Source organism: Lissotriton vulgaris, chromosome 1_1 (genome assembly GCF_964263255.1).
Source record: "Lissotriton vulgaris chromosome 1_1, aLisVul1.2, whole genome shotgun sequence".
Classification (NCBI taxonomy): Eukaryota; Metazoa; Chordata; class Amphibia; order Caudata; family Salamandridae; genus Lissotriton; species Lissotriton vulgaris.
The window spans coordinates 610,112,386-610,136,738 of record NC_141685.1 but is presented as its reverse complement, the minus strand read 5'-3'; the positions used below and the strand labels follow the sequence as shown (position 1 = coordinate 610,136,738).

General features: G+C 43.8%; 1 protein-coding gene across 1 annotated transcript in view; it reads right to left on the bottom strand.

Moving 5' to 3' along the window:
- Nucleotides 1-12,078: 12,078 nt before the first annotated feature.
- The window catches only part of ST6GALNAC5 (ST6 N-acetylgalactosaminide alpha-2,6-sialyltransferase 5), a 690,498-nt gene continuing 678,223 nt past the window's right edge, over nucleotides 12,079-24,353 (bottom strand). The window contains exon 5 of the mRNA XM_086954128.1: nucleotides 12,079-12,815. Within this exon, the coding sequence (XP_086810254.1) occupies nucleotides 12,584-12,815 (232 nt within the window). The 3' untranslated portion in view covers nucleotides 12,079-12,583. The remainder of the gene's footprint in view (nucleotides 12,816-24,353) is intronic.

The following is a 24,353-nucleotide window of genomic DNA, read 5'->3' as shown; positions in this document are numbered from 1 at the left end:
AAGGCAATACTAAATAATTAGAACAGAAATACAAAAACGCGATATTGTTTAAAATAATGCTAGCGCAGCGCGCTGTAGTACCAGCAGCAACAATGCACCAAAAGGCACCTTACCAAAGGCAGAGCAGCAGAAATGCTCGCCTTAAATAGGAGCTCACCAGAACTCCTGCAAAGCGCTAGAACGCTCAGGCAAGTGGCGCGTGATTCAGAAGTCCCCCCCAAGATGGCGACCGGTGCCACGAGCAGGCAACCAGAAGGTGAATAACTCCGTCCAAAACGCGGTGGGGGCACAATTATAGTGCAAGTATAGGGCCAGAACCAGATGCAGGTTAAAAGCAAGGCAATACTAAATAATTAAAACAGAAATACAAAAACGGGATATTGTTTAAAATAATGCTAGCGCAGCGCGCTGTAGTACCAGCAGCAACAATGCACCAAAAGGCACCTTACCAAAGGCAGAGCAGCAGAAATGCTCGCCTTAAATAGGAGCTCACCTGAACTCCTGCAAAGCGCTAGAACGCTCAGGCAAGTGGCGCGTGATTCAGAAGTCCCCCCCAAGATGGCGACCGGCGCCACGAGCAGGCAACCAGAAGGTGAATAACTCCGTCCAAAACGCGGTGGGGGCACAATTATAGTGCAAGTATAGGGCCAGAACCAGATGCAGGTTAAAAGCAAGGCAATACTAAATAATTAGAACAGAAATACAAAAACGGGATATTGTTTAAAATAATGCTAGCGCAGCGCGCTGTAGTACCAGCAGCAACAATGCACCAAAAGGCACCTTACCAAAAAAAAGATCCTCTTTATAGTCTGTAATGATTTGTCAAAATATTTGATAATTTACCTTCATAATCTCCTCTAAAATGTTGTCATAAAATGGTTGTCTTAAGTTAGCTCTCAATTTTATACATAAATAAAATGTTTCCTACAGCCATAGCTAATAACACTAGTAATAAACTCTTGGAAGTCTTGCTCAATTTTTTACCAAGTGGCCAGTCTTGTAGAATTATTAGTTTCTATAGCGGGAAATAAAAGAATAAAAAGTCCTCTCGGTTCTTTCCCTACTAACAAAAATGTTTTATAAAGTTGGTGGCCCTTGACCAGCTGGAAGTCTACTCTTTGGCTGCCCCTTTTAAGACAATGAAAAGTTGTATGACTGACTTGTTTGTGGTATTCTTTTGCTTGGTCGGTAATGTTGTTGTCCCTCTATTGTGCTTTCTTCGTTTTCCTGTCTCTTGCATAAATCAGCTATTTCAATGTGGCATGCTAAAAAAATTGTCAGCTGTTATAAATATATCTTATTATATAGTGTTCACTGCAGACTTAAGTGGCTGGCACTCCTTCAGAGTTGGGTTGATTGGCAATAGCAGCTGAGTGTTGTTGGAACCCTTTTCAGAAGGCCACTGGGCAAGCAGTAGAAGTGGAGGCCTTTTACTTCTGATGTCCTGGGGCCTGATCTATTATAGTTCCTTAGCAACCGCTCGTCAAAGAGAGCCTGACCTGTGCTGTTGCTGGCCGTCTGGAGCCCCGTAGGGCATTGAGAACGCTGTAGGGGAGTTGTTGCTGCAGGAGGACGGGACTGCGAGGCCCACCAGGCTGTGCGCGTTCCAGCAAGCACACCTGCCGCCTCTTCCCGTGTCTCCGCCCCCTGCTCTGTGCTGCCGCTGAAAACTCCTCGCGGCCCCCGCTTCGCGGGAGCCGCTCGTCAAGGAGAGCCTGACCTGTGCTGTTGCTGGCCGTCTGGAGCCCCGTAGGGCATTGAGAACGCTGTAGGGGAGTTGTTGCTGCAGGAGGACAGGACTGCGAGGCCCACCAGGCTGTGCGCGTTCCAGCAAGCACACCTGCCGCCTCTTCCCGTGTCTCCGCCCCCTGCTCTGTGCTGCCGCTGAAAACTCCTTGCGGCCCCCGCTTCGCGGGAGCCGCTCGTCAAGGAGAGCCTGACCTGTGCTGTTGCCTGGCCGCCTGGAGCCCCGTAGGGCATTGAGAACGCTGTAGGGGAGTTGTTGCTGCAGGAGGACGGGACTGCGAGGCCCACCAGGCTGTGCGCGTTCCAGCAAGCACACCTGCCGCCTCTTCCCGTGTCTCCGCCCCCTGCTCTGTGCTGCCGCTGAAAACTCCTCGTGGCCCCCGCTTCGCGGGCGCCGCTCGTCTAGGAGAGCCTGACCTGTGCTGTTGCCTGGCTGTCTGGAGCCCCGTAGGGCATTGAGAACGCTGTAGGGGAGTTGTTGCTGCAGGAGGACGGGACTGCGAGGCCCACCAGGCTGTGCGCGTTCCAGCAAGCACACCTGCCGCCTCTTCCCGTGTCTCCGCCCCCTGCTCTGTGCTGCCGCTGAAAACTCCTTGCGGCCCCCGCTTCGCGGGAGCCGCTCGTCAAGGAGAGCCTGACCTGTGCTGTTGCCTGGCCGTCTGGAGCCCCGTAGGGCATTGAGAACGCTGTAGGGGAGTTGTTGCTGCAGGAGGACGGGACTGCGAGGCCCACCAGGCTGTGCGCGTTCCAGCAAGCACACCTGCCGCCTCTTCCCGTGACTCCGCCCCCCCTTTCTTCAGCCTGTATAAGAACTGGCTTAGCCACGCGTTAGCGGGACGCGTGTGCGGGACATAATCCGGGACAAAGCCCGGAATAAGGGCGGACCCTCTGAGACCCTCCGAGAACCGAGGAGACCGGACTGGCCAGAATTCCTGGCCTATAAGGTACTTTTTGTTGCCATCTCCCTTTATAACGTTTGACTGCCTTGGTTCCCTTCCCCAGCCTTTGCTAATGGCGTCGTTAAATTTAGACCTGCCTGGACCTGATAAACAGGGAGTGCTGCTAAATGGTACCTTAGACAATTATTTTTCCAAATCATCCCCTGACATCGCTAGGGAATCTGTCCTGGCTGAGAGGAGGGCTGACCGACGTCGCTCCGTGGAAAATATAAAAAATGGCTTAGTCCCTTTGTCCTCGCTTCCAGCTAATGGTTCTAATGATACTGACATTGATCTGACAGTAAATGATTCGTCCTCCTTATTGGATAGTCAGCCCTTGGAAGCTAATGTAACTGTGCTCACACAAAGCCCCTTACCTACCCCAGATGCGAGTGGGTCATCTCTACTTTCTAATAATCAAAGTACATCAAAAGGAGAAGCCTCGCCTGCTGTAAAAATATCTCGTACTAAGGTTAAAAAACTGATTCCTGCTCAAAAAACTTATGGTCCACCACTGAATAAAAAACTGCGGAAAAGGGGAGACCCGCTCCAACCAAAACTAAGTTGTCGCGATTTTGGCAAGAAAACAAGTAATGCTGTTAAAGATCTCTGTACTCCACATACAGATAGCGAGGGGGGTACTGCTCCAATAACATTTTCTACCATGCCAACTACCCCGTTAGCCAACGAAGATTCTATGGACACGTCTGCGGTTGCTAATGTACCTATTGTGAGCAGGGATCCTGTGTCCCTATTTGACATAGAGAGTTTGATTAAGTCTTACTCAGCAAGCATACTGGAGAGGTTGATGGAGGTGGAATGTAGGTTGTGTAACATTGAGCGTGTATTGGGTAAAAAGGATGATGTAATTAACATCGGTTTGAATAATGCGACCAAAACACCTGTAGCAAATATCCCACAAAACACATCAGCTAAAGCTCAAGCACCCAAAGCTACCACTACTCCTATTAATATCCCTGCCCCAATTGCATCTACTTCCAAATCTACGGGGATCACGCAGATGACGACTGTACAGACTCACCCACCCCCTAATCCTCCACACCTAAAAAACCTTGTACCTACATCATCATCAAATGTTACAAATAAAAACACTGCTAACATATCCAATCCACCTTTGGTGAAACCAACAAGGGAGGTGGGAGATACTAGTCATGCTTGGGGGAAAGCTAGAAGGACACCTCTGCCCGAACTTCCACCAGAGGCAGTACCCTATGTGGTAGTTTTAACAGGGGTGCCTGCGCTTGGACCAAACAAGAGGGAAGGCTTTGCCCAATTAAAAAATAAGATTATGCATTGGCTTAGCCTATATAGGCCTATTGCAAATCATGTCAATGGAGAAATTGTTCATGTACGTCGCCTTCAATGGTTGGGGGGTAGACCCAAAGACATTGATGGTGACCTAGTGGTGGTGAATTTTAGGGATCCAAACGCTGTCCAGTTCATATTGAACTGGCAGGCTGGAAATACAAATAACATAATAATCCCCAAACCATTGACCTACTTCTACCCGAGGTCAGTGGTTTTTCCGTCACAGCTTCACTTGCCGCAATATCAGCAACTACATCACATACCCACAACTCAACCAAATAACCATCCTATTGTACAGAATGCTGGGAGTAATTGTTACGCATCATATCCCCCCCCTCTGCAGAATGTAAACAATATGCACTACATACCATGCCCCATGATAGCACCAGATCCAATGGGATGGAACTATGTATCGGCCAAAACTCATAAAATCCAGAGGGGTAGGATGGATAATCTGAAACCATTTACACCGCTAGAAACCTCTAATAGATACGACATCTTTAGCGGTCTAGACGACTGTGATTGATGCCATGAGGTGTTGGGGTGTGTGGGGTTAGATACATTGAGTTGTGATGACGTGAGTAATACCACTCAGAATGTATTGGCTAATGCTGTGTTTTTCGATGATGTCAATGATGTATTGGTTAATACAGCTCCCTCCAGCATGGGCAAAACTGACAATGACAATGTTAATGTACCCCATGATGTCATCCCAAATTCTCAGGCGGTGACGCCCAGGTCTTTCACTGAGAGATTAGTTACTCCTGAAATTCCGATAAAAATGATCTGTTGGAATATAGCCGGAGTTGATAAAAACTTAAGGGACCCGGAGTGGGCTATCTATATAGAGTCCTTTGATCTCTGCCTCTTTCAGGAAACTTGGGCAGTGGAGACGCCTCATTGGGTGGGCTACAAGACTTATGGGATTGGTGCGATACCCTCTAGAAGTGGTAGGCCGTCAGGGGGGCTTCTGATATGGGTGAAAATAAATTTAAGGGTAAACATAGAGGAGATACCCACTGACTCGTTAGACATATTAGCCTTAAAGATCACAGCTTGCAATGGGAGGAACCTATTTCTTATAAATGTCTATAATAGGCCTTCACCCTCCTCAAAAGAATCTCCGACCATTGCCAAATTAGATTGTTTTCTGAGTAGATTAGATCCCAGGGAGGATTTTGTCATCTTGGCTGGTGATCTAAATTGTAATTTTGAGCCAGTTCTGGGTCTTAGCGAAATCTTTAATGATGAAGATCAAGCAAACAATATCCCTACCCTGGAAAATGTAAAACAGGTTAAATGTACAACACTGGGCTTACAACTTATTAACCTATGTACGGAACACGCCCTTAGGGCATGTAACGGACGGTTACCCTGTGACAGCTCAAAAAAACCAACATTCACCAGGAACAACTATAAAAGCAATTTAGATTTTGTGATTGCTTCTATTCCCCTCTGGCCTCATCTTCTAGACCTCAAAGTAATGGAACGGTTTGAAAGTGACCATTTTCCCTTAAACTTGATACTGGATGCCTATTTGTTAAATGACATGGTCCAACAATCAACATCTGGGGAAGATGAAGTTGCTAACTCCGAGATCCATATCAGTAATAATAGAAGGTCCCTAAAATGGCCATTTATATTGGATCATAGCGATATTTTAAGAGAAATATACTCGCTTTTGGCAGACACTTTTGGTCCTTACTTAGAAAGAATAGGCGATAATGAAAGAAACACTTCATTTCTCCAAATTCATCAAAAAATGTTTGCTGACCTAAAGTTACTAGTTACAAAGATGCCAAAAAAAATCCAGCAGAAGATCCAGAATCTGTCCCATAGTAAGCCGTGGTATGACAGATCCTGTAGAGAGTCAAAGAGGGAATTACTATTGGCAATCAAGACCAAATCTCCAATAGACATAAAAAAAGCAAGGAGTGATTACAAATCTGTTCAAAGGGCCGCAAAGATAGCTTGGGAGGAAGACAAATGGGCCGATTTGCTACTAGCCGCCAAGTCACGTGATAATGTGGCCTTTTGGAGGCTGGTCGCTAATGGGAACCATGCAGGCAGGGTAACCAAAGACGTTTTTTTGGATGAGCTAACATGGGTCACACACTTCTCGAATTTATATAAAAAATACGATGACCCATACATGAATACGAGCGTAGAAAATCTTGAATCTCCAGCCGAACATCTGGTTTTCACTATAGGGGAAACAGAGCTGGCAATATCACAAATCAAATCCGGGAAAGCTCCAGGTTTGGATAAAATCCCAGGGGACCTGTACAAGCACAACCTTGAAGTATGGGCACCTTATATTAATTATTTGTGCAATACATTTTCTCGAACTTTAGTATTTCCAGAAAGTTGGAAGGGAGCGGAAATTGTTTTAATTTTTAAAAAAGGTGATAGGATGGACCCATGTAATTATCGGCCAATAAGTCTAATGGACATTTTACAGAAAATATACTCAACACATTTTAATACGAGTGAGTAATTGGCTAGATGAAAATTCCTTTTTAACTAAATTCCAAGCTGGTTTTAGATCCAAGGTCAGCACAATAGACCAAATTTTTAGATTCTGCTGCCTCTATTGGAAGTACGTAGTGATTAAGAGGTGCCATTTATATGTAGCCTTTGTAGATTTAAGGGCTGCATTTGATTTGGTGCCTCGCAGTCTCCTATGGGCAACCTTGAGTGCAGCAGGCATACCAAAAAATCTTGTCGTCCAGATCAAAGAACTACATGAAGGGAACTTCGCGAGAGTTAGATGGGGTCCAAATGGTGAATTAACCCAAAAAATACCCATCGAACGAGGAGTACGCCAGGGTTGTGTTCTGGCCCCGACGCTATTTTCCCTTTTTGTAAACGACATCCCCTCTTTCTTAGAGAGATGTAAAAATGATTCTCCAAAACTGAATGGCGAAAAGGTGACATCCTTGCTATTTGCCGATGACACCATTCTGATCTCCCAAACAAAAAATGGGTTGCAGACATTACTAAATACCTTTAATGAATATTGTAGCCAAAAGGGATTGGAGATCAATGGTAAGAAGACCAAATGTATGGCCCTAAATCCTATCAAACCAGATAAGGGCTGTTTAACACTCAAAGGAGTTACGCTTGAATCAGTGCCACATTTCTCTTATTTAGGGGTAACTTTGGATTCAAACTTTACTTGGAAAGCCCAAATTGATAAAAGCAAACTAACCTACGTGCAAAATGTTAAACCAATACTTAGGGAGCAAAGTATGAGCACCAGTAAAGCGGTATCCCCAGTGATGGAATTATTCAAATTTAAGGTTCAAGCATCTGTTCTTTATGGTGCTGAAATATGGGGTCCCGGGTCCAGGGAGTCTTTCAGTGTTTTGGATAATAATTTTATGCGTAGCCTGGTAAGAGTCCCTAGAGGTACCCCGTTAGTTCCCCTGGAGCTTGACTTAAACTTCAAAAGGACTGATCACCAAGTTTTGATCCGACCTTTAATGCTGTGGGTGAGACTATGGCAAGTGCCCGAACTTCAAGACTACCGAGACGGGTTAAAGGAAATTATGACTCTTGACAGCCAGAGTACCATTCCATGGCTAAGACACATCAAGATTTGGATGAATAATATAGGATTGAAACACTTTTGGGAGAATCCCGAGCAATTACCTGCTAATCCCAAACTAATCCTAAAAAGAGCATTTTGGAGTTTTATGTTAAGTAGAACTGTAAATATTACAACCAGTGGTACATTAGTTGCAAAGTTCCTAAACTTTAAGGATGAACCGCTCTATGAGATGTTTATGGATGAGATCGAGCCGCCACTTGCCAAAACTTTATTTTTAAAATTTCGGTATGGAAATCTATTGCTCAAAACTACTTTGGCACGGTGGGCTAGAAATCGCGACCCAACATCCCCAGTAATGGATGAACTCTGCCCATTGTGTGACCAAAACCAGACCGAAAATGAACAGCATATTCTTTTTTTCTGTCCCCTCTATGCACAGGCTAGAGGGAGGTGGATTAAACCAATATGCTTACTTTTGGGCTTGAGATCATGCTCCCAGGCTCTGAGAATCCTATTAACAAACACATCTTAACAAATAGTATTTAGTGTCAGTAGATTTTTGCTCTCTATCTTTTATCAAAGGAAAAAAGTTGGGCATCAATTGTAACCGTATCGATGCTGGGATTGTCATGATGGTCCACTATATCCTTTATGAATGTACGTCTCTGCTCAAATTACCTTCCAACTTGTACTGTATTTTATATTTTGTGTTTTATGTATTTATGTGATAACATGTTTTTAACTACTAATGAATTGTAATGTAATGTATGCACTGTCTTTTATGGCATATTAGCCGAAATAAAGAATTTAATGAATGAATGAACTTGACTCTCAGTGGTAGCGCAGGTCGAGCACTCCAAGGCTTCTGGGGAGGAGGGAGAACATGAGGTGGGGCACAGGTTCAAAATTCACAGTATGTTCAATAGCAGCAATAAATGATTGTTCGGTCAAATATGTTCTTATATGACAACATTAGTATTTATATATGAGCATAAAGTTAATTACTGCATACACAAACAATACAAACAGCCCCCTGATGTCAGGGCTCTAGTGTTTGATAGGACGGTCCCCAAGTCCCACTTCTCTCTCTAGCTGTAGTGGTTATTTCTCATTCACTATAGGTGACATTCAAGGTAGGCCTTACTAGTAGTCCAAGTCTCAGGAGTCCGAATCCGCCTCTGAAAAGTTACAAGTATTCCAATGCCCGAAGTGCTATGCAGCAGAAAAAGTTTCCCTAAAACCTTCCGACTCTGCAATTAGTCTTACATGCTCCTACGAGGATAGTGCACCTGGAGTCTCTACAGAGAGCGACAGCAGCTGTTGTTGGTGAATAACACTTATGGCTCAATGGCTGGATGTCCACAACACTTCCTCAAGTGAGACAGTAGATTCTTCTGATCCTTCACGCAGCTGGGGCTAGATTGCTTCAGTTACGATCCTCAGTCGGTACTCAGGCCCACACTGATCACTGCGGCAGCCTCTCCTTATGACAATGACTTGAACTAGGAAATGGTTCTTGTCCTTTCTGATGGCCTCACCTGGCTTGTGGGGTCCTTGACCATTCTCTGCACACAGGTGACCGCTTGATCAGCACAGCATTAATCTTCCTGGCGGTCCCACATGGCATATGCAGTTGCCAACTTCACTCCACACACAGACTTCGGCCCATCAGCATGGGAGGGATGTGGACCATGCTAACTTTAATGCCGCCTCCTCTGGCATAAGGGTCACAGAATTGAACCTGCACACAGGTAACGACCTGGTAAATGTAGCAGCCGTATCCTCATACCATGCACAGTGAACCACTCACCAGGATAAGGGCACACTTACCTTGGAAACTAAATAGGCACTGGTGCTCCAAACTCCAGGGCCACGTTATGTTGGATACCCCTAGCAGATATCCCTCACTTACCTGGGAGACTGGAAGGCCTTAGCCTCAAGGCTGTCATAAGCAGATGTCTTTCAGCACTTCTCCTCCTCACACAGCCTGACTGGTTGCTTGACAGTTGACACTTTTGGAGGCCTTGAGTTCTTTTTGTAGTCCACTTTAGATACCAAATGTGATTTAGGGTAGGAGTCTTTGAGGTTTGTGTTGGGGATCTTCATCATTTTGAAGTGCCCACTTCTCAGCCATGCCTTTTCCCCTAAAAACAGTCTGTCACAGCAGAAGTGACTCTAAATCTGATAACAACAGGCCATGAGAGTGACTAGAGATTCACACCTTGATTTCAGCCACAGTGATATGTGCATCAACATGTTACCTCTGGGCTCCATCCCTACTCCCCTTTCCAGTGAACTCTCCCGGAATCCAAGAACCCTCTTTGAAGAGCCTGGTTCTTCTTCCTCCAGTGTGTGACCCACTCAGCTCACAGGAAAGCAGCAATCCACAAATATGTCTACGGGTTCACTGTACTTACTCCTACTCCTCCAGTCAGACTTGGAACTCCCAAAAAGGATTCTAGAATCTTCTATGTATTGTACCATTTACAGGCGTACATACACCCAGCACATGCAGACATCACACACGCACTGCACAGCGCTGCACACCAACTTGATGTACGTCAAAGGTTAGGTAAGCAGACAACTACAGAACTTTACGAGTGAGCCCATAGGCCTCACTTTATTGACACATCCGAAAAGGTCTCTGGACTTTTACTAATCAAAACGTGGTGTGCTGCCACCATGAGGCTCATGCTACTTAACTCCTTGTAAAGGCAGTAGCCTTTTACCACTATGAGGGTATCATGTTGGGCACCCCAACAAAACAAAAATCAGCACCTGGGATCCAGACATAATTGCATCCGAGGCACTCAGGGCAGGGGTATGTCTGTCACCATACAAGAGACTTTTCTATCCCTTCAAGGGTGTCCTACTTGGATTTCCCAGTGCCCTATAAGTAAAACTGCAAAGAGATAGTAAACCTTTCTATTTTCTGAAGACCACTCTCAAAAGCATAGAAGAGTATATAAAAGAGTACTAGAAGAATACCCTTTTACATACTCTTACACGCCTTTGTGAATGACCCCCATAGTGCTTAACTAATAATGTGGCCATATGTAGTGAATGCATTGGTCTGCAATGACCTACGCATATGCACTGCAATCTTCACCAGCTTAACAGTCCCTAAAATTGAGACACACAATCAGTGAGATTCATGAAATGAGTGATTGCTTACATTACAAAACCTGTTAGTCTTCAACTCAGGGTTAACATTTGAGATGTAGTATTGGTATATCTATTTTATGAAATCATTAGTAAAACCTTAATACAGAAATGAGTGATGGGCAATGGCTTATGCTGCACATGATGCTACTTGCAATACCTGCCTTTAACCTTGAAATACGATTGACCAGCAATGGCCATATACCTACATGGATTAATATTTGAACAGTTTTAGAGATTACATAATGTACGCTATTTATTTTATTGTATTTGTGTGTTGGTATGCTGTACTTTTATGCATTGAAAAAAGGAAATGTGAAATAAGAATGAATTGAGTCACTGAGCAGTAAGATTTACCAAAACCTTGAAAAGTGCACACCTTGCCACGAATGAAAGTAATTCCTTTCTCAAGACTAAAACAAATTTATCGTCTGGCATGTAAATAAACTTTCAGTGTAAATCTATCTAGCCATGTTTAGCCACTTGTCAATACCTTTTTTCACCCAGATGTTTCTCTCATGTGTCTTCCTTAGAAAGGTTGCTTATCCCAGGAAAGACTTTTGAATGCTTCAGGTTTCAATTATTTCTACAGGACAGCCAGTGCTCAAAATCTAATGCACAAGTCTTCCTTTGTTGGTCTTTCAATTGCAAGTCTTACTCTTTAACTATCTTGACCTTTTTATATCTTCAGCTTTGTTCACCAGCGGCTTTGTCAGTCTTTAACTCATATACATTGTTCTTTGTGTGCCTTTATCTGTGTAAGTCTAACCCTGCTACTGCTGTTGAGGGACCAGTTTAAGGTGTATCCAATCAATTATTTGACTGAAGAAAACCAACTGCGGAGGAAACCAGATGTCAATCATGGACACCCAACAGGAACTGCCCGTATGTCCATTTTTACACATTCAATCTATATTTTCATCCATTGGTCAACTCACCTTTTTTTCACAAGGAAGTGGTTGTTGGGGAATTCTACTGTCAAAGGCTGACAATCATGCTCAGGTGGCCACACTTACAATGCCTGCAAACCTAATGCCAAATGAGACCAAGCAGACGGATGACTTGTTTTGTGAAAATAAAATAGGTGTGTGAGATAATGACCTACATGTGTTGTTGAGGTGTGCCAGGGTAGGACATACAAGGCAAACCCCATTAAAAGTGATAGCTTTTCAAATCTAATGATCCAGGAACAAGATCTCTGAGCTTTTTTTTACGCTCTTAATGTTTAAAAATCAAGATCTCCTCTTTATTGATCACCCGAGGCTTTCATAAAAAAGAAATTGAAAATTATAAGGCTTTAATATCCTTCTCCTACGTAAGATAGACTCATGGTTGCAGAGTTTTAAAATGTATAGTCCAAATACTGTTTAATAATTAATTACTGCAAATCGGTACGTTCATTGTAACAAATGTTCTTTATACAGTACGGTTGGATTAGGAAAGATTCTTGCCTGAAATGTATATCAGATGTGCAACTGAAAAAGGAATCCCAGTATATTCACGTAATATAAAATGTATACAATGTATCTAAATGCCAAATAAAGAGCATATGTATCTAAAACCATTCTCTTTGAGTCATGTCTCAGGCTGCTCCCGTCTGTGCAGACAAATCTCATACATACTTTACATACTTGTACACTTGACAAAAGGTTAAGGTGGCGAAATAAATGAAAGCGAGGGTTAAGATACAGTTTGATACAAAATATCTCCATTTGAATTAGTTCATTGCTGAATAATGCAGCAGTTTTCTTTGCACATTTGTTGACCCTTTTCTTCTTCGGTTGGTTTGTTGCGTTGCATGGGGCACGGTCCACCCCAACCTGCTATGTTCGATACAAGTCCGCATGTGCACCGCTCAGTAGGCTGGTTTCACCTCTGACTGATTTATCGTAGGCGCCCCGGGCTTCCATTCTGGCTGATAAAAGTGAATATTGTATGTCCTTGCCCACTTCTCAAAAACTCGCTTCTCTGTGATGAACCGGTGGTGACTGCCCTTTCGCCCCCGCTCATGTGAAAGGTACATGGTACACTCGTCGGGCCCCGCAGGCTCATAATAATGGTAAGGAACAGATGGGTGGCGAGGATCCCTGGGGGAGAAAGAATAAAAACATGATCGGATACAGCAATTTCCTTTAAACAAATAAAAATAAAAATAAATAAATAAACAGAGATGCTTCATTTATTTTTCTATTATTCTTCCCTTTTCCCATTTTCATTTGTCCTCTTCCCTTGCTAAATAATACCTATAGGTGTTTCATTCACTTCTTAAGCAGTAAGTGACTGGGACAAGTTTTACTATCAAAGGAGATTAATCGAGCAGGTGCCAGAAGCAGCAGGCAGTGCCAATATTACACCATTGAAACTTAAGTGATGCGAACTCCAAGAGATACCTTTTCATAATTGATATTTTGATTCAATCTCAGCAAAAAATATCTTTCAGGCTGGTCTTCACAGAAAAAGCACAGATACATCCCAAATACAAATTCCCTCTTACTCCAACAGGTTGCCTTGGAGTGGGCGAGGGGTAAAGAGGGGTGAGCGGCAGGTGGGTGGATATTGGGTGAAAGTTTGGGGAACTGCACTCTCACTGTTTACTTATACGGTGAACTATGGGTAATATTTTGAACCCAGCATGACCCTGTTTCTAAATACAAATATATTTGGTAACAGTTGCACCCGCCATTTATAGTGCTTAGAAACAGCAGCAGTGTGGTATAGAGAGACATCTGAAAAGACGTCATTATGTCAGTATGCTACATGTATAGTGATAGACAGCAGGAATGGAAATAAAACGCTGAATGTGGAAATGAATCTATGTGTGCGCAGCATGCGTCACGCAGAGTAGACTTAAGTGGCAAACGTTTCTGTCGCGAAGTCTTCAAAAATAAGTTTGTCCGATATCGTAGAACTAAGAGAGTGGGAGTGTTGCTTGGGCTACGGGGTTTAATGAATATCCACAGTGACCCCCTCTCCATTGGTAGTAAATATGAGGACTCCCCGAGTCCAAGCGCCTCCATATTCACATGAGTGTCTCATCTCATCATAGAGACATGGGCCCTGGAAATCAGGGATATCCCGTCTTTGAGGGAGTTAATAGCACACAACTGATGCTCATCCTAAGGGATGCGAGGACTACCGAACACATGTGAGGTGATCTAACTTTTGTGCCCAAATGCAGGCTGGATGAGCTTTAAGAGAGGTCGTAGAGGATCTCACCAACCCTCTGGGAATTTCAGACTGACTTTAGTGGGCAGTGCAGTCCGGGAAGTCCAACTGGGTTCTGAGAGGGGGAACCTCTGCAGCTGGAGTGCCTTTGTGAGCGATCATGTCCTGTCTCGAAGATCATGGACCTGACACAATGTTTCAGAACAGGTAGTAATTGAAACCCTCTGTCCCAAGCAGCTTTCTCTATACTGTGGGAAACATGACAATCCTAATGCAATATGGAGCTCTGCATGCTCTATTTTTGGTGTACACAGACTTAGGATGCAGGAAAATAACAATTGTTAATGGTTGCTTTGCAGGGGCTGTATTAAGCGAAATGTCCCAGTGGTGCAACAGGCATATGTATCCACTTTCATGCACCCCACTGCAGTTTAGTATTGCCAAATGGCCCACTGATGCTTGCAAGGCCCCTTCTGTGCTACAGATAGTGAACAGGCACATGCAGCATCAGCACTATCCAAAAGGGCATTCTCTGATTTGCACGAGATTGTGGCCTTATGTAAATAAGGGAAGCACTTTGCCACCACACTTTCATATTGGCATGAATGCAGAAGCAAAAAGGCCATCAGGAGGCACAGTGACTGGGCACCACAAAGAGATTGTGCAAAGTAAGTGCAACCCGTGTGTCATGACCTGACAAACAGACGACGGACAGGACGGACAGGGCAACAGGACAGTAGGGACAGCGGACACTAGGACCCTGTGGGTCGTGAGGGTGGTGACCAGGTCATCGGACACCACATCCGGTCAGGGGACAGGAAGAGGACATTCTGACTAGGACCATAGACGGGGACAGACGTGCTGAGACCCGCTGTTGTAAGAGAAATAAAAGAAGCTGCAATTACATACCTGTGTCCTGTGGTTTATGCGCTGCACGTAAGGACAAACAACACGACATCTGGCGACGAGGCACGAAGCCACACGTGCAGAACACTGGACGAAACGCGGAGCAACAAAGGAAGACGCGAGGAGCTACACGGGAGCCCACCCCGACAGCGTCCAACTAAAGGCCCATAGGAATGAATGGGGAGTTATTCCTTATTTGCGATTAGCAATTTGCTAATCGCAAATAAGGATGCGATTTCAAGGGTGCCAGGGGCGTACAAAGGACACCCTGTAGCACCCTTGAAAGGTAATCTACATTGGTTTTGCGCACGCACATGTCCAAAGGACATGTGTGTGTGTAACATTCAACTTAGAAAAATGCATTTAAATGCATTTTTCTAAGTTTTCGCTATTTACCACGAGGTTTGACCTCGCGGTAAATAGCGGCCCAAAATAGCGATTTCGCAATTTTTAAATGCTTCTTGAATTGCATTTAAGGAATCTCTAATTGAGATTCCTTAAATGCAATTATTTGCAAATATGCGATTTCTAAAAATTCGATTTTTGCATTTGGGATGATGAATCCCAAATGCAAAAATAGCGCTCTCAAAGGGCCAGAATCTGGCCGTTAGTCTTGTGAGATACACAGAAGAAACAATGGGGGCATTTTCAATAAGCATTTATTGAACCAGCATCATTCTAGTATAAAACATGTTTGCAGCGACAATCACTAGACCGAGTCAGATATGTAAGATTACAAGCACTGACAGAGTAAGCAAAAGGTAGAATTCTACCATGGTGCTAAAACAGTGACTATATGCAGGCATATAGGTACATGACCGTAATCAAGCTTACTCCTAAGATGCAAACCCTACCTGAGTCTACCTAGCATGTATGTAGGTTTAAAGCCAAGATTCCCCTAGGAAAGAGCCAATCCCATTACCTTATTGGAGAGAATGAAGGACCATGTCTAGGTCTCGAGTTGAACACCCCGCAAGGGATGTCAGACCACTGCATGCTGGAGATTCTGCAGGCCAGGATCTCAGCATCTGGTGTCAGTGTGAAAGCTTCTCCTCTGATTCCCCAGTTAAGATGTGGTTCTTTTATACCCAAAAGTACCCTCAGGTGTTCTACTTAGATATGTGATATGTATGGCAGACCTGTCGCCCAAGGATGATCATAGCAGTGACTCTGTAAGTCCTGGGTAGGGGATAAAGATACAACACTAGGAATCCTCATGCATAGTAAATTAGGCCAGTTTTGGAGAAAACTGATCAACATTTATTCAGCACATAACTAGGTAAATGGTCAGAGCCAGAACCGTTATGCAGAGTAAGGTAGGACGAATGTAGGTAAAAGGTCATCATCCAAAGGTTGTTAAGGTCAACTAATGCAAAAATATGCCTGTCTAAAAAAAACATAAAAATATTACTATAAAAATCAGTGTAAAAACATCTAAAAACATGATATATGTAAAAATTATGTTAGAAATTAAAAAACTCTAAGTCCTCTAAAATAGTCAAAATACTGCTGGACTAACTGAGCACATTGCGTGCCATGGTGCTCAGTGAGAGCAGGAGAGAAAAAATAAAACAAAAACTATGTTTTTGAATTCCAATTTGGCTTGTTTCGGAAAGAGGCTTAATTGTTCCAAGCACACTGAGAACAAAATATTTGTGTCCTGTGTGGGAGACCCAACATCACAGTTGCTTCAATTCGCAGAAGACAGTAGCTGTAACACCTCTTCTATCAGGTCAATGGAGCAAAGGTGATCTTCTATGGCAACCTGGGTTTTAATTTGACTACTTTGTTGCTACCTGGTTGTTTCTCGCTCTTCCACCTATATTTAGACTCTTACCCCCTTCTTTTCACCCCTCATTTCTCCCTTATCTCCTTATGAGCTCGCTCAATAATATTCACCCACCCCCGCTTCAATTCCTTCTCCCCGCAACCTCCTCCCCAATTTTCATTTAACTTCCTAATTGCGTGCTGGCTTCTTAAGCTATTATTCTCTTCCCATATATTTTTGTCATCCATGTATACCCTGACTACCTCTACTCTACCACCCTTAACACCTCTGACATTTCTCCCCCTCTGGTATATTTTTGTTATCTATATATACTCTGTCAAACCCAGACACCCTCTCTACTCTACCTCTAAACATCCCAAACACCCCAAACACCACCAACATTTTTCCCCCTCTGGTTAACACTATCCTCCCTTACAACTTACCCCCCTCTCTCTTTTGATTCTCCCCTATGGTTCCCTTCTCCCCTGCCGCCTATTTCTCATCTATTTCTAGCATATTGCATAGCATGAAATTAAAAACCATGATAGCCACTACAAGTCGTAGGACCAGCGGAAGCCCTCCAAAAACTCTTCCGTATAGGGAGTGTATAAATGAATAACTCCAAAGATTTTCTGAAAGGTGCTAAATAGTCCAGGACCTATGGTATTAGATCGGTGTACAATCCCCTTCATATCAGACATGTTAAAGACATGATGTACCAATTCTCTGAAATGGAGTGGGAAGTTTATTCAGACTAGGACCTGTAACTCAGCTGAGGACCTTACAACCTGGAGATCTAAAGTCTATCGGGCTGAGGTTAAGGCCACATCCTTCTGTAACAGCAAGGCTTTCATTTGCCTCAGAGAATAAAGGAAACATACAACGAAGGCCATAATGTTGCCTCCCCAACTGTTAGGGTCAGTGGAAACAATACTTGCATACAACAAGTAACCCTGGAACTTACTGTGACCAGATATGCGATGCCTGGTACCATCCCACAACAACCTTCATTATTCAACATTAAACAGCTCCCATTCAAGAGCAGTTTGAACACCGGATGAATCATGGCAGCTGGGGATCCTTGCACGTGACACAATAGGTTTGTAACTGACGCATTACAGGCTCCGTGAAGCACAATATAAATATCCAGACAAATTAGAGACCCACTTAAAAACTCTCACAGTCTGAACCGCAGAGAAAAACTTCAGTGTCCCCATTCCTGCATCTAAATCCGTACAGCACATACCAAGACTTATGTATGTCGTGACCAGCAGTGTTATATGGCCATGGAGTAACCATTCTGTGGAAGGTGACTCATCCACGGTAAAATGTAATTGGTCCAATTTTTCAATGTGCAGCATTGTATACTTTGCATATCTTCATGCCATTGTCGTCTGTCTTTCTGTTAGATTATATGCAGAATACAGAGTCGTACTGCCAGGGCACATGATCAAAGCACAATGAGTGTAGCGTACAGCTCAATAATAGGATGGATCGCAATTGTGATTGTCCATGGTGTAATATAGACAAATCCTGTTTAATTATATCTATTTCAGAACACACAATGTTGCCCAGTGAAAAAATCCTGGATGACAATGTGGTTATGTCATTGTTGACCACTGCCAAAGCCTTTTTTAGGTTAACCCTATCAATTTCACATAGTCTCTCAGCACCTTCCTGTTGAGAGATTTTCCACACCTCATTGTAAATAGTGTATAAGAAGTGTTTCTGACAAGGCTTCTGGGGACCGAACAAAAAATCCCTGAGATCCATGTCATCTGACAGTAAGGACAAGTGTTTCTGACAAGGCTTCTGGCGACCGAACAAAAAATCCCTGAGATCTATGTCATCTGACAGTAAGGACAAGTGTTGTTTCACCTAGGACAGTGTTGAGGTTCTTAGCCACTATAGGCATAACTTCCCAACACTGTAAGATGTCACTACCCTGAGTATTCTGTTTATACATAGAGCTGGTCATGCCTATGGATACTAAATCCCTATGTGGTACCCCTGAATATTGACTGACAACTACTTGCGTTGATAGGCCAGACCAACCATTCCTTCCTGTTGGGGTCAGATGAATTGTATGAGCCATCATGTAGAATGCCATCCAATGTATCCTTACTATGTTGTGTATAATTTTGTTATCCCTCAAACTGTGTAAGTGAGGGAATCTGTGGTGTGTTCAAGTCCTTAACCTTGGCTAACCCAAGACAGGAAGTCTGTTGTAATGTGTCTTTCAGGAATATTACCTGATGTGATATGAGTGAATCTCTAAATAAAGCCTCAGTTCCCTGAATCTGTCAATCTTTAGTCCCCCAGACAGATTTTGGGTCTATAGTGTCCTTCCAGAAGTCGAAACCATGTACAGAAAGCTAGAAAAGAAAGAAGCAGAGTTTATCTGTTTTGTGTTAGTGAGCATATTTTTCTTTGCAGCTGTAGGTGCAACCTTACAATAAAAAGTGATCTGATGTGTTCAACCTAGAAAAAGAAGCAAACTTTTGAGCAAATGTAGCTGAACTACCTTTCAAGAATGTTGGGCAATGTTCGCATTGATGGTCTCATTTAATCAGCGGTTTGTAAAGTGCAGATACTCACCTGTTAGGGTCTCAAGGTGATAGAGGGGTGTGCGGCTCCATTGGGGTCATCTGAAGCGCCAGGTCCTGAGGTACTTGCTGAACTAGAGCAGTGTAGGGCTTTGCTGGAGGTGGAAGACGAGGTCTTTCCAGGTCTTGGCTGCCAGGTAAGAGAAGGACCACCCGCCCGCTCTTGTTCTATAGAAGCGTGGGACAGTGACCAGAGAGAGGTCTGCTGATCTGAGGTTTCTCTTGGAAATGTGGAAGGAGAGACGGTTGTTGAAGTATTCTGGTCAGATGTTGGAGAGAGCCTTGTATGCGTGCATGAGCAGCTGGAATAATATTCTTCTTTCAACAGGGTGCCATTGGAGATCGCGGAGGTGTTGGGTGATATGGTTGTGCCTGGGGATGTGAAGGATCAGTCTAGCTGCAGTGTTCTCAACAGTCTGGAGCTTGTGGAGGAGTTTTCTATTGATTACAGCATAGAGGGTGTTACTGTAGTCCAGACTGCTGATGTTTCTGGATTAGGAGGGTATCCATTTGAATTCTTTTCAGAGTATGCAGAGGGTGTTGAATCAGGCCGAGGAAGGGCATTGATCTGGAGGTTCATAATGAGCGATGAGACCAGTAGGATGCCAAGGTTACATGCATGGTCCTTTGGGGTCGGTGAGTTTCTGAGGGCAGGGGGCCAACAGGTGTCATCCCAGGCTGAGGGTGTGGGGCCAGGAATGAGGACTTCTGTTTTCTCTAAGTTGAGGTCAGGCAGCTGTTCTTTATCAAGGTTGTGACAGCTGTCATCCCTTCTTTAAAGTTGTGCCTGGTGATGTTCGGTTCATTGGTGAGGAAGAGAATGAGCGGGTGTCATTGGCGGATGGAGACGATATTGAGCCTGTGGTTTCCGACGATGACTGCAAGGGGTCCATGTAGATGTTGAAGAGGGTGGGGCTGAGGGAAGATCCCTGGGGTACTCTGCATCAGGTCTCTGTCGGTTCTGAGTGGTAGGGCAGCAGTCTGACTCTGTGTTCTACCTGCAAGGAATGAGCATGTCCAATCTAGGGCTTTCCCTCGGATGCCGATGTGGAGTCTGGTGGCTAGTGTGCAGTGGGAGTTGGTGTTGAAGGCTGCTGATAGGTCTAGAAAGATGAGGGCTGCCATTTGGTCCTTTTCAAGAAGGGAGTGGATGTCGTCAGTGGCAGAGAGAAGTGCTGTCTCTGTGCTGTGGTTGCTGAAGAATCTGGATTGGGAGATGTCTAGGACATGTTAGGTTCAATGAAGTTTGCTAGCTGGTTGTTGATAGCCTTTTCGATGACCTTGGGTAAGAAAGGCTGTGGTAAGAGAAAACGTTACATGGGATACTTGCTCTGTGCAACAAATTATGACTATAGTGTTGGTAACAAAACATGGTGTCAAAATTAGACCTACCATCATACAATTCATCGCTAGAAAATGCGGCCAATTGTTATAGATCAGATAGCATAGTATTTACATTTTCAAAGTACTAATCATCAGAGAAAGTACTTGGGGTGATATTATCACTTAATGAGATTTTAAACAAATGTGGTATTTTTAAAGTTCAGTTGGACCATATACATCCTATGAAACCCTGTCCCAATTTCTCAGGAACCAGGACTACTGCAATGTTCACTAAGGACAGGTCTCGGTCCTCAAACCACATGCATCATCACAATGTGAACAAAGTTCACAAGTTATACTGAAGAGCGTTCTGGGCGGTAAAACCCATTCAGGAGCAAGAACAAGACAGTTCCATTCCGTTGTTGGTAACTCTTTCACCTCATAGAGTAGAGTCTTCAAACGTTATTAATCTTTCTTTTCGAACTTCCTGTATGATACTAAGAGATTTGGTGCTACCCAGGAGCCCAAGCGGCCTACTATTGAGTATCGGGCCACATAGTGTGGTTTGATCAGATCAATTGAGACAAATCTTTTTTCTTACTTGCCGGCAAGAGGTGGAAGAAGTACTGTGCCTGTTCCTTCGACAGTCAGGACGGGTACAGGTACTCTATACGATGGCTCGGATTCTTTTTTGTCCACAATCTTTTCTCCGACCAGATCCCCAATATTCGGGATCCAGGCTGGTCTTGCAGGTGCAGCTTTCACTTCCCCAGAGGTGGTGTGTTTTACTTGAACATTGCTTTGTAATGCTCGGAATTCATTGAGTTCCTGTAAAACAGCCAAACAATTATTGATGTCAAATGTTTTTTTATCCGCCACTGTGCTGCCACAGTCTAGGTCCGGTACCCTAATCCCGAACAGAACTTCGAGTGGAGTACAGCCCCCCAGGTAACTTCTTGGCATTTTGTTAAGTGCCCTCTCGACCCCATATAGGTGATTGACCCAAGTGCCACCCGAGCCTAATAACCTCGCTGTTAAGAATTGCTTTAAGTACCGGTTCTTCCTCTCCAAAATCTAATTTTCCCCAGATTTTTTATTTTTTTTGTATGTTCTTATATAGCGCTCGACTACCCGGAGGCGTCTCGGCGCTTGCCTTGGGAACCCGTCCTGGCTTTTTCCCTATGAGATAGCCCCTAACAGGTATCCCCAAGGTGAAAGCTAGGCATCCCGCCGCGGGGGGCCTTTGTGGAGATTAAGCAAGCTTAATGCCCAGAGTTGCAGAGTGTGAACCCATGATTAGGTCAGGCACCGAAGCGAGAATTATCGAGTCCGTGGACATTTGAGCTCAAGACCCTGCCGCGTTGGGAATTGAACCCTGGTCCCGGGTCTGACCTCTGCTTCAGGGTCTGCCTGCTCTAACCAGTGAGCCACACTTCTCCACAGATGATACAGAGAGGAGTACCGCAATTCAACACCCAAACTTCCAATGGCTTTTTTGTAAGCCCATGAGCTAAATGCAGGGCCACAGTCAAAATTCAATCGGGCAATTGCGTTTGTCCCTATAAAGACTTGTAAATCCTTGATAACAGTTCAGGCATCAGCCGAGCACTGGTGCCAAACCCACAGGAATTTAGAGCATGAGTCCACTGCCACCAGGATGTACCTGTATGCCCCGTCTGATTGGAAGGGGCCACAGTGGTCCAAATAGACATGAGCTATGGTGGAACCCTTCATCTGCTGAAAGATGTCGCACTTAAAGATATAATCATTGGTGTGCTTAGTAAGACCCGGACACCAGTAACGCTGCTTAAGTAATAAAATAGTTGCAGCGATACCTGCATGTGCTGAACCCAGACCCTCGTGTTCAGATAGAATGAAACCTAATGTGCGATGCATGTTTGGTATTACTCTATCCCCCACTCCTGGAATTTGAGCATATGGAATATTGTGTGCATCTAACTTGTAGGAGTACTTGAGTGGAACCCATTTTTATAAGGCTGAACTGTTATTATGCGTAGCGTTGACCGCTACAATTATCTGTCCATCTATCCTCTTACTAGAATGAGTGCTTGCAGCACGGCAGCAGTTCTTAGTGTTGCCTTGGCGGCTTCATCAGCCAGCGAATCCCCTACAATGTGCATGCCAATACACTGATGACTCAATGTGTGAATTGCATGAGCCCCTAGCAAAGCCTTGTTTCAGCTCTGCCACTTGTTCCCAAAGCAACTTGTGCTTAATTGTGCAACCTTTTCAATCTCTAAGCCTATTCTATCCCCAATAATGAAGATATTCATTGTATGACTGGACACAGTAAACCTAATTGCACACTATGAGTGTGGGAAATTCGTGGTACATATTTTTTAGTGCCAGATTCAGGGCTTTTACTTGTGCTAGCTGTGCCATGCAATCTCCTAGAGACTGCATCTGCGTATTGCTAGGATGGAACTTGCCATCCCACATATGTCCCTTTACATACGCACATGCTGCGCTGTATTGCTGCTTACTTCCTGTGGCAGACTAGGCAGATCCGTCATCTAGACGCATTATTTAATTCGGGAGAGGATATTCTTGTTTGTACTGCAGAAATGCTTGGGGTTTTAGCATAGAATCATATTTGTATTCTACACCTGTTGCAGTGAGAATTAGCCTTTTGTATCCATCGCGGATGTAGTGCTTTTCCGTTTGGAATGCTTGCTTTGGTAACAGCCTCTAAGGTTGCTATCGGACTCACAACAATTATCCGCTTCCCCTGAGCTAGTGCTCTTTCTCTCACTACAGCAGTCTGAACTACTAACAGATTTTTTTCAGTGGATGCAAAGCATATCGCAGCGTTTGTATACGAATGTGATTTGTACGCAATGGGTATAGTTTCGTCTTCATTGAAGGTTAGATAAGTGTACCCTGATTGACTTGCAACTACAAGTATCAACAAATTCCTAGCATTTAAACATGTGTGTAAGTGTTTTGAAGCTATCATGTCAGCTTGTATAGAACAGAGAATCTCTGTGTGTTCCAGCGTCCATTGTCGAACTCTTAAATCAGGTATGATTAGTTCATAAAAAAGGTTTTATTTTTTCTGCGTAATCCAAAATGTATGTTCTGCAAAAATATAGGAATCCTAAAAAAGATTGTAAACCTTTCAGAGGCATTGGAGGTTGGAGCAATGCACATGTTTCTAAAAAAAATAGCTGCCAGACTTTTCCCTTCACTTGATAACTCATAGACCCAAAAATAGGGCATTGAGGTGGACAATTTTAGATTTTTTTTTTAAGATAAACTGGAAGCCCACAGTGGAAAACCCCAAAATTATGTGGTTCACCCTGTGCAAGTGATCCAATAACTCGTTGTCTGTCAGATTAACATAATCTACATAGGACAATTCCTCCCTTTCACAATTTTGAAGTAACTCTGTTACTCTTGCTGGGGACAACCCGGTGCTATTCTTATACCCTTGGGGCAGTCTACAGAATTGGGTCCGTAAACAGAGTGCTGAAAATGCTGTCAAATGCATGCTTCTAGGTGCTATATTTTGGCAGAAGAATACATTTGAGATATCTAATGTTGTTTAGTATTTCTTCCACACAATGTTATTCATTAATACGACACTGTGCATTTTATACTGCAAATGTTTTGTTCATGTGTTCAAATGCCTGTAGTCCAAAACTAGATGGTATGAATTGTCAGGTTTCATTACAGAAAACAAGATATTCATAGGGGAGGTGCAATTCTCAGTCACACATTGGTATTCAAGTTGATCTAGGTTTTTCTCCCTGATTTGTTTCTTTGCATCATGTTTTATTGGTACTGCCTCGGCAGTGTAGGAGTAGTTTTAACTGGGATTTTATGGTGAAGTGACT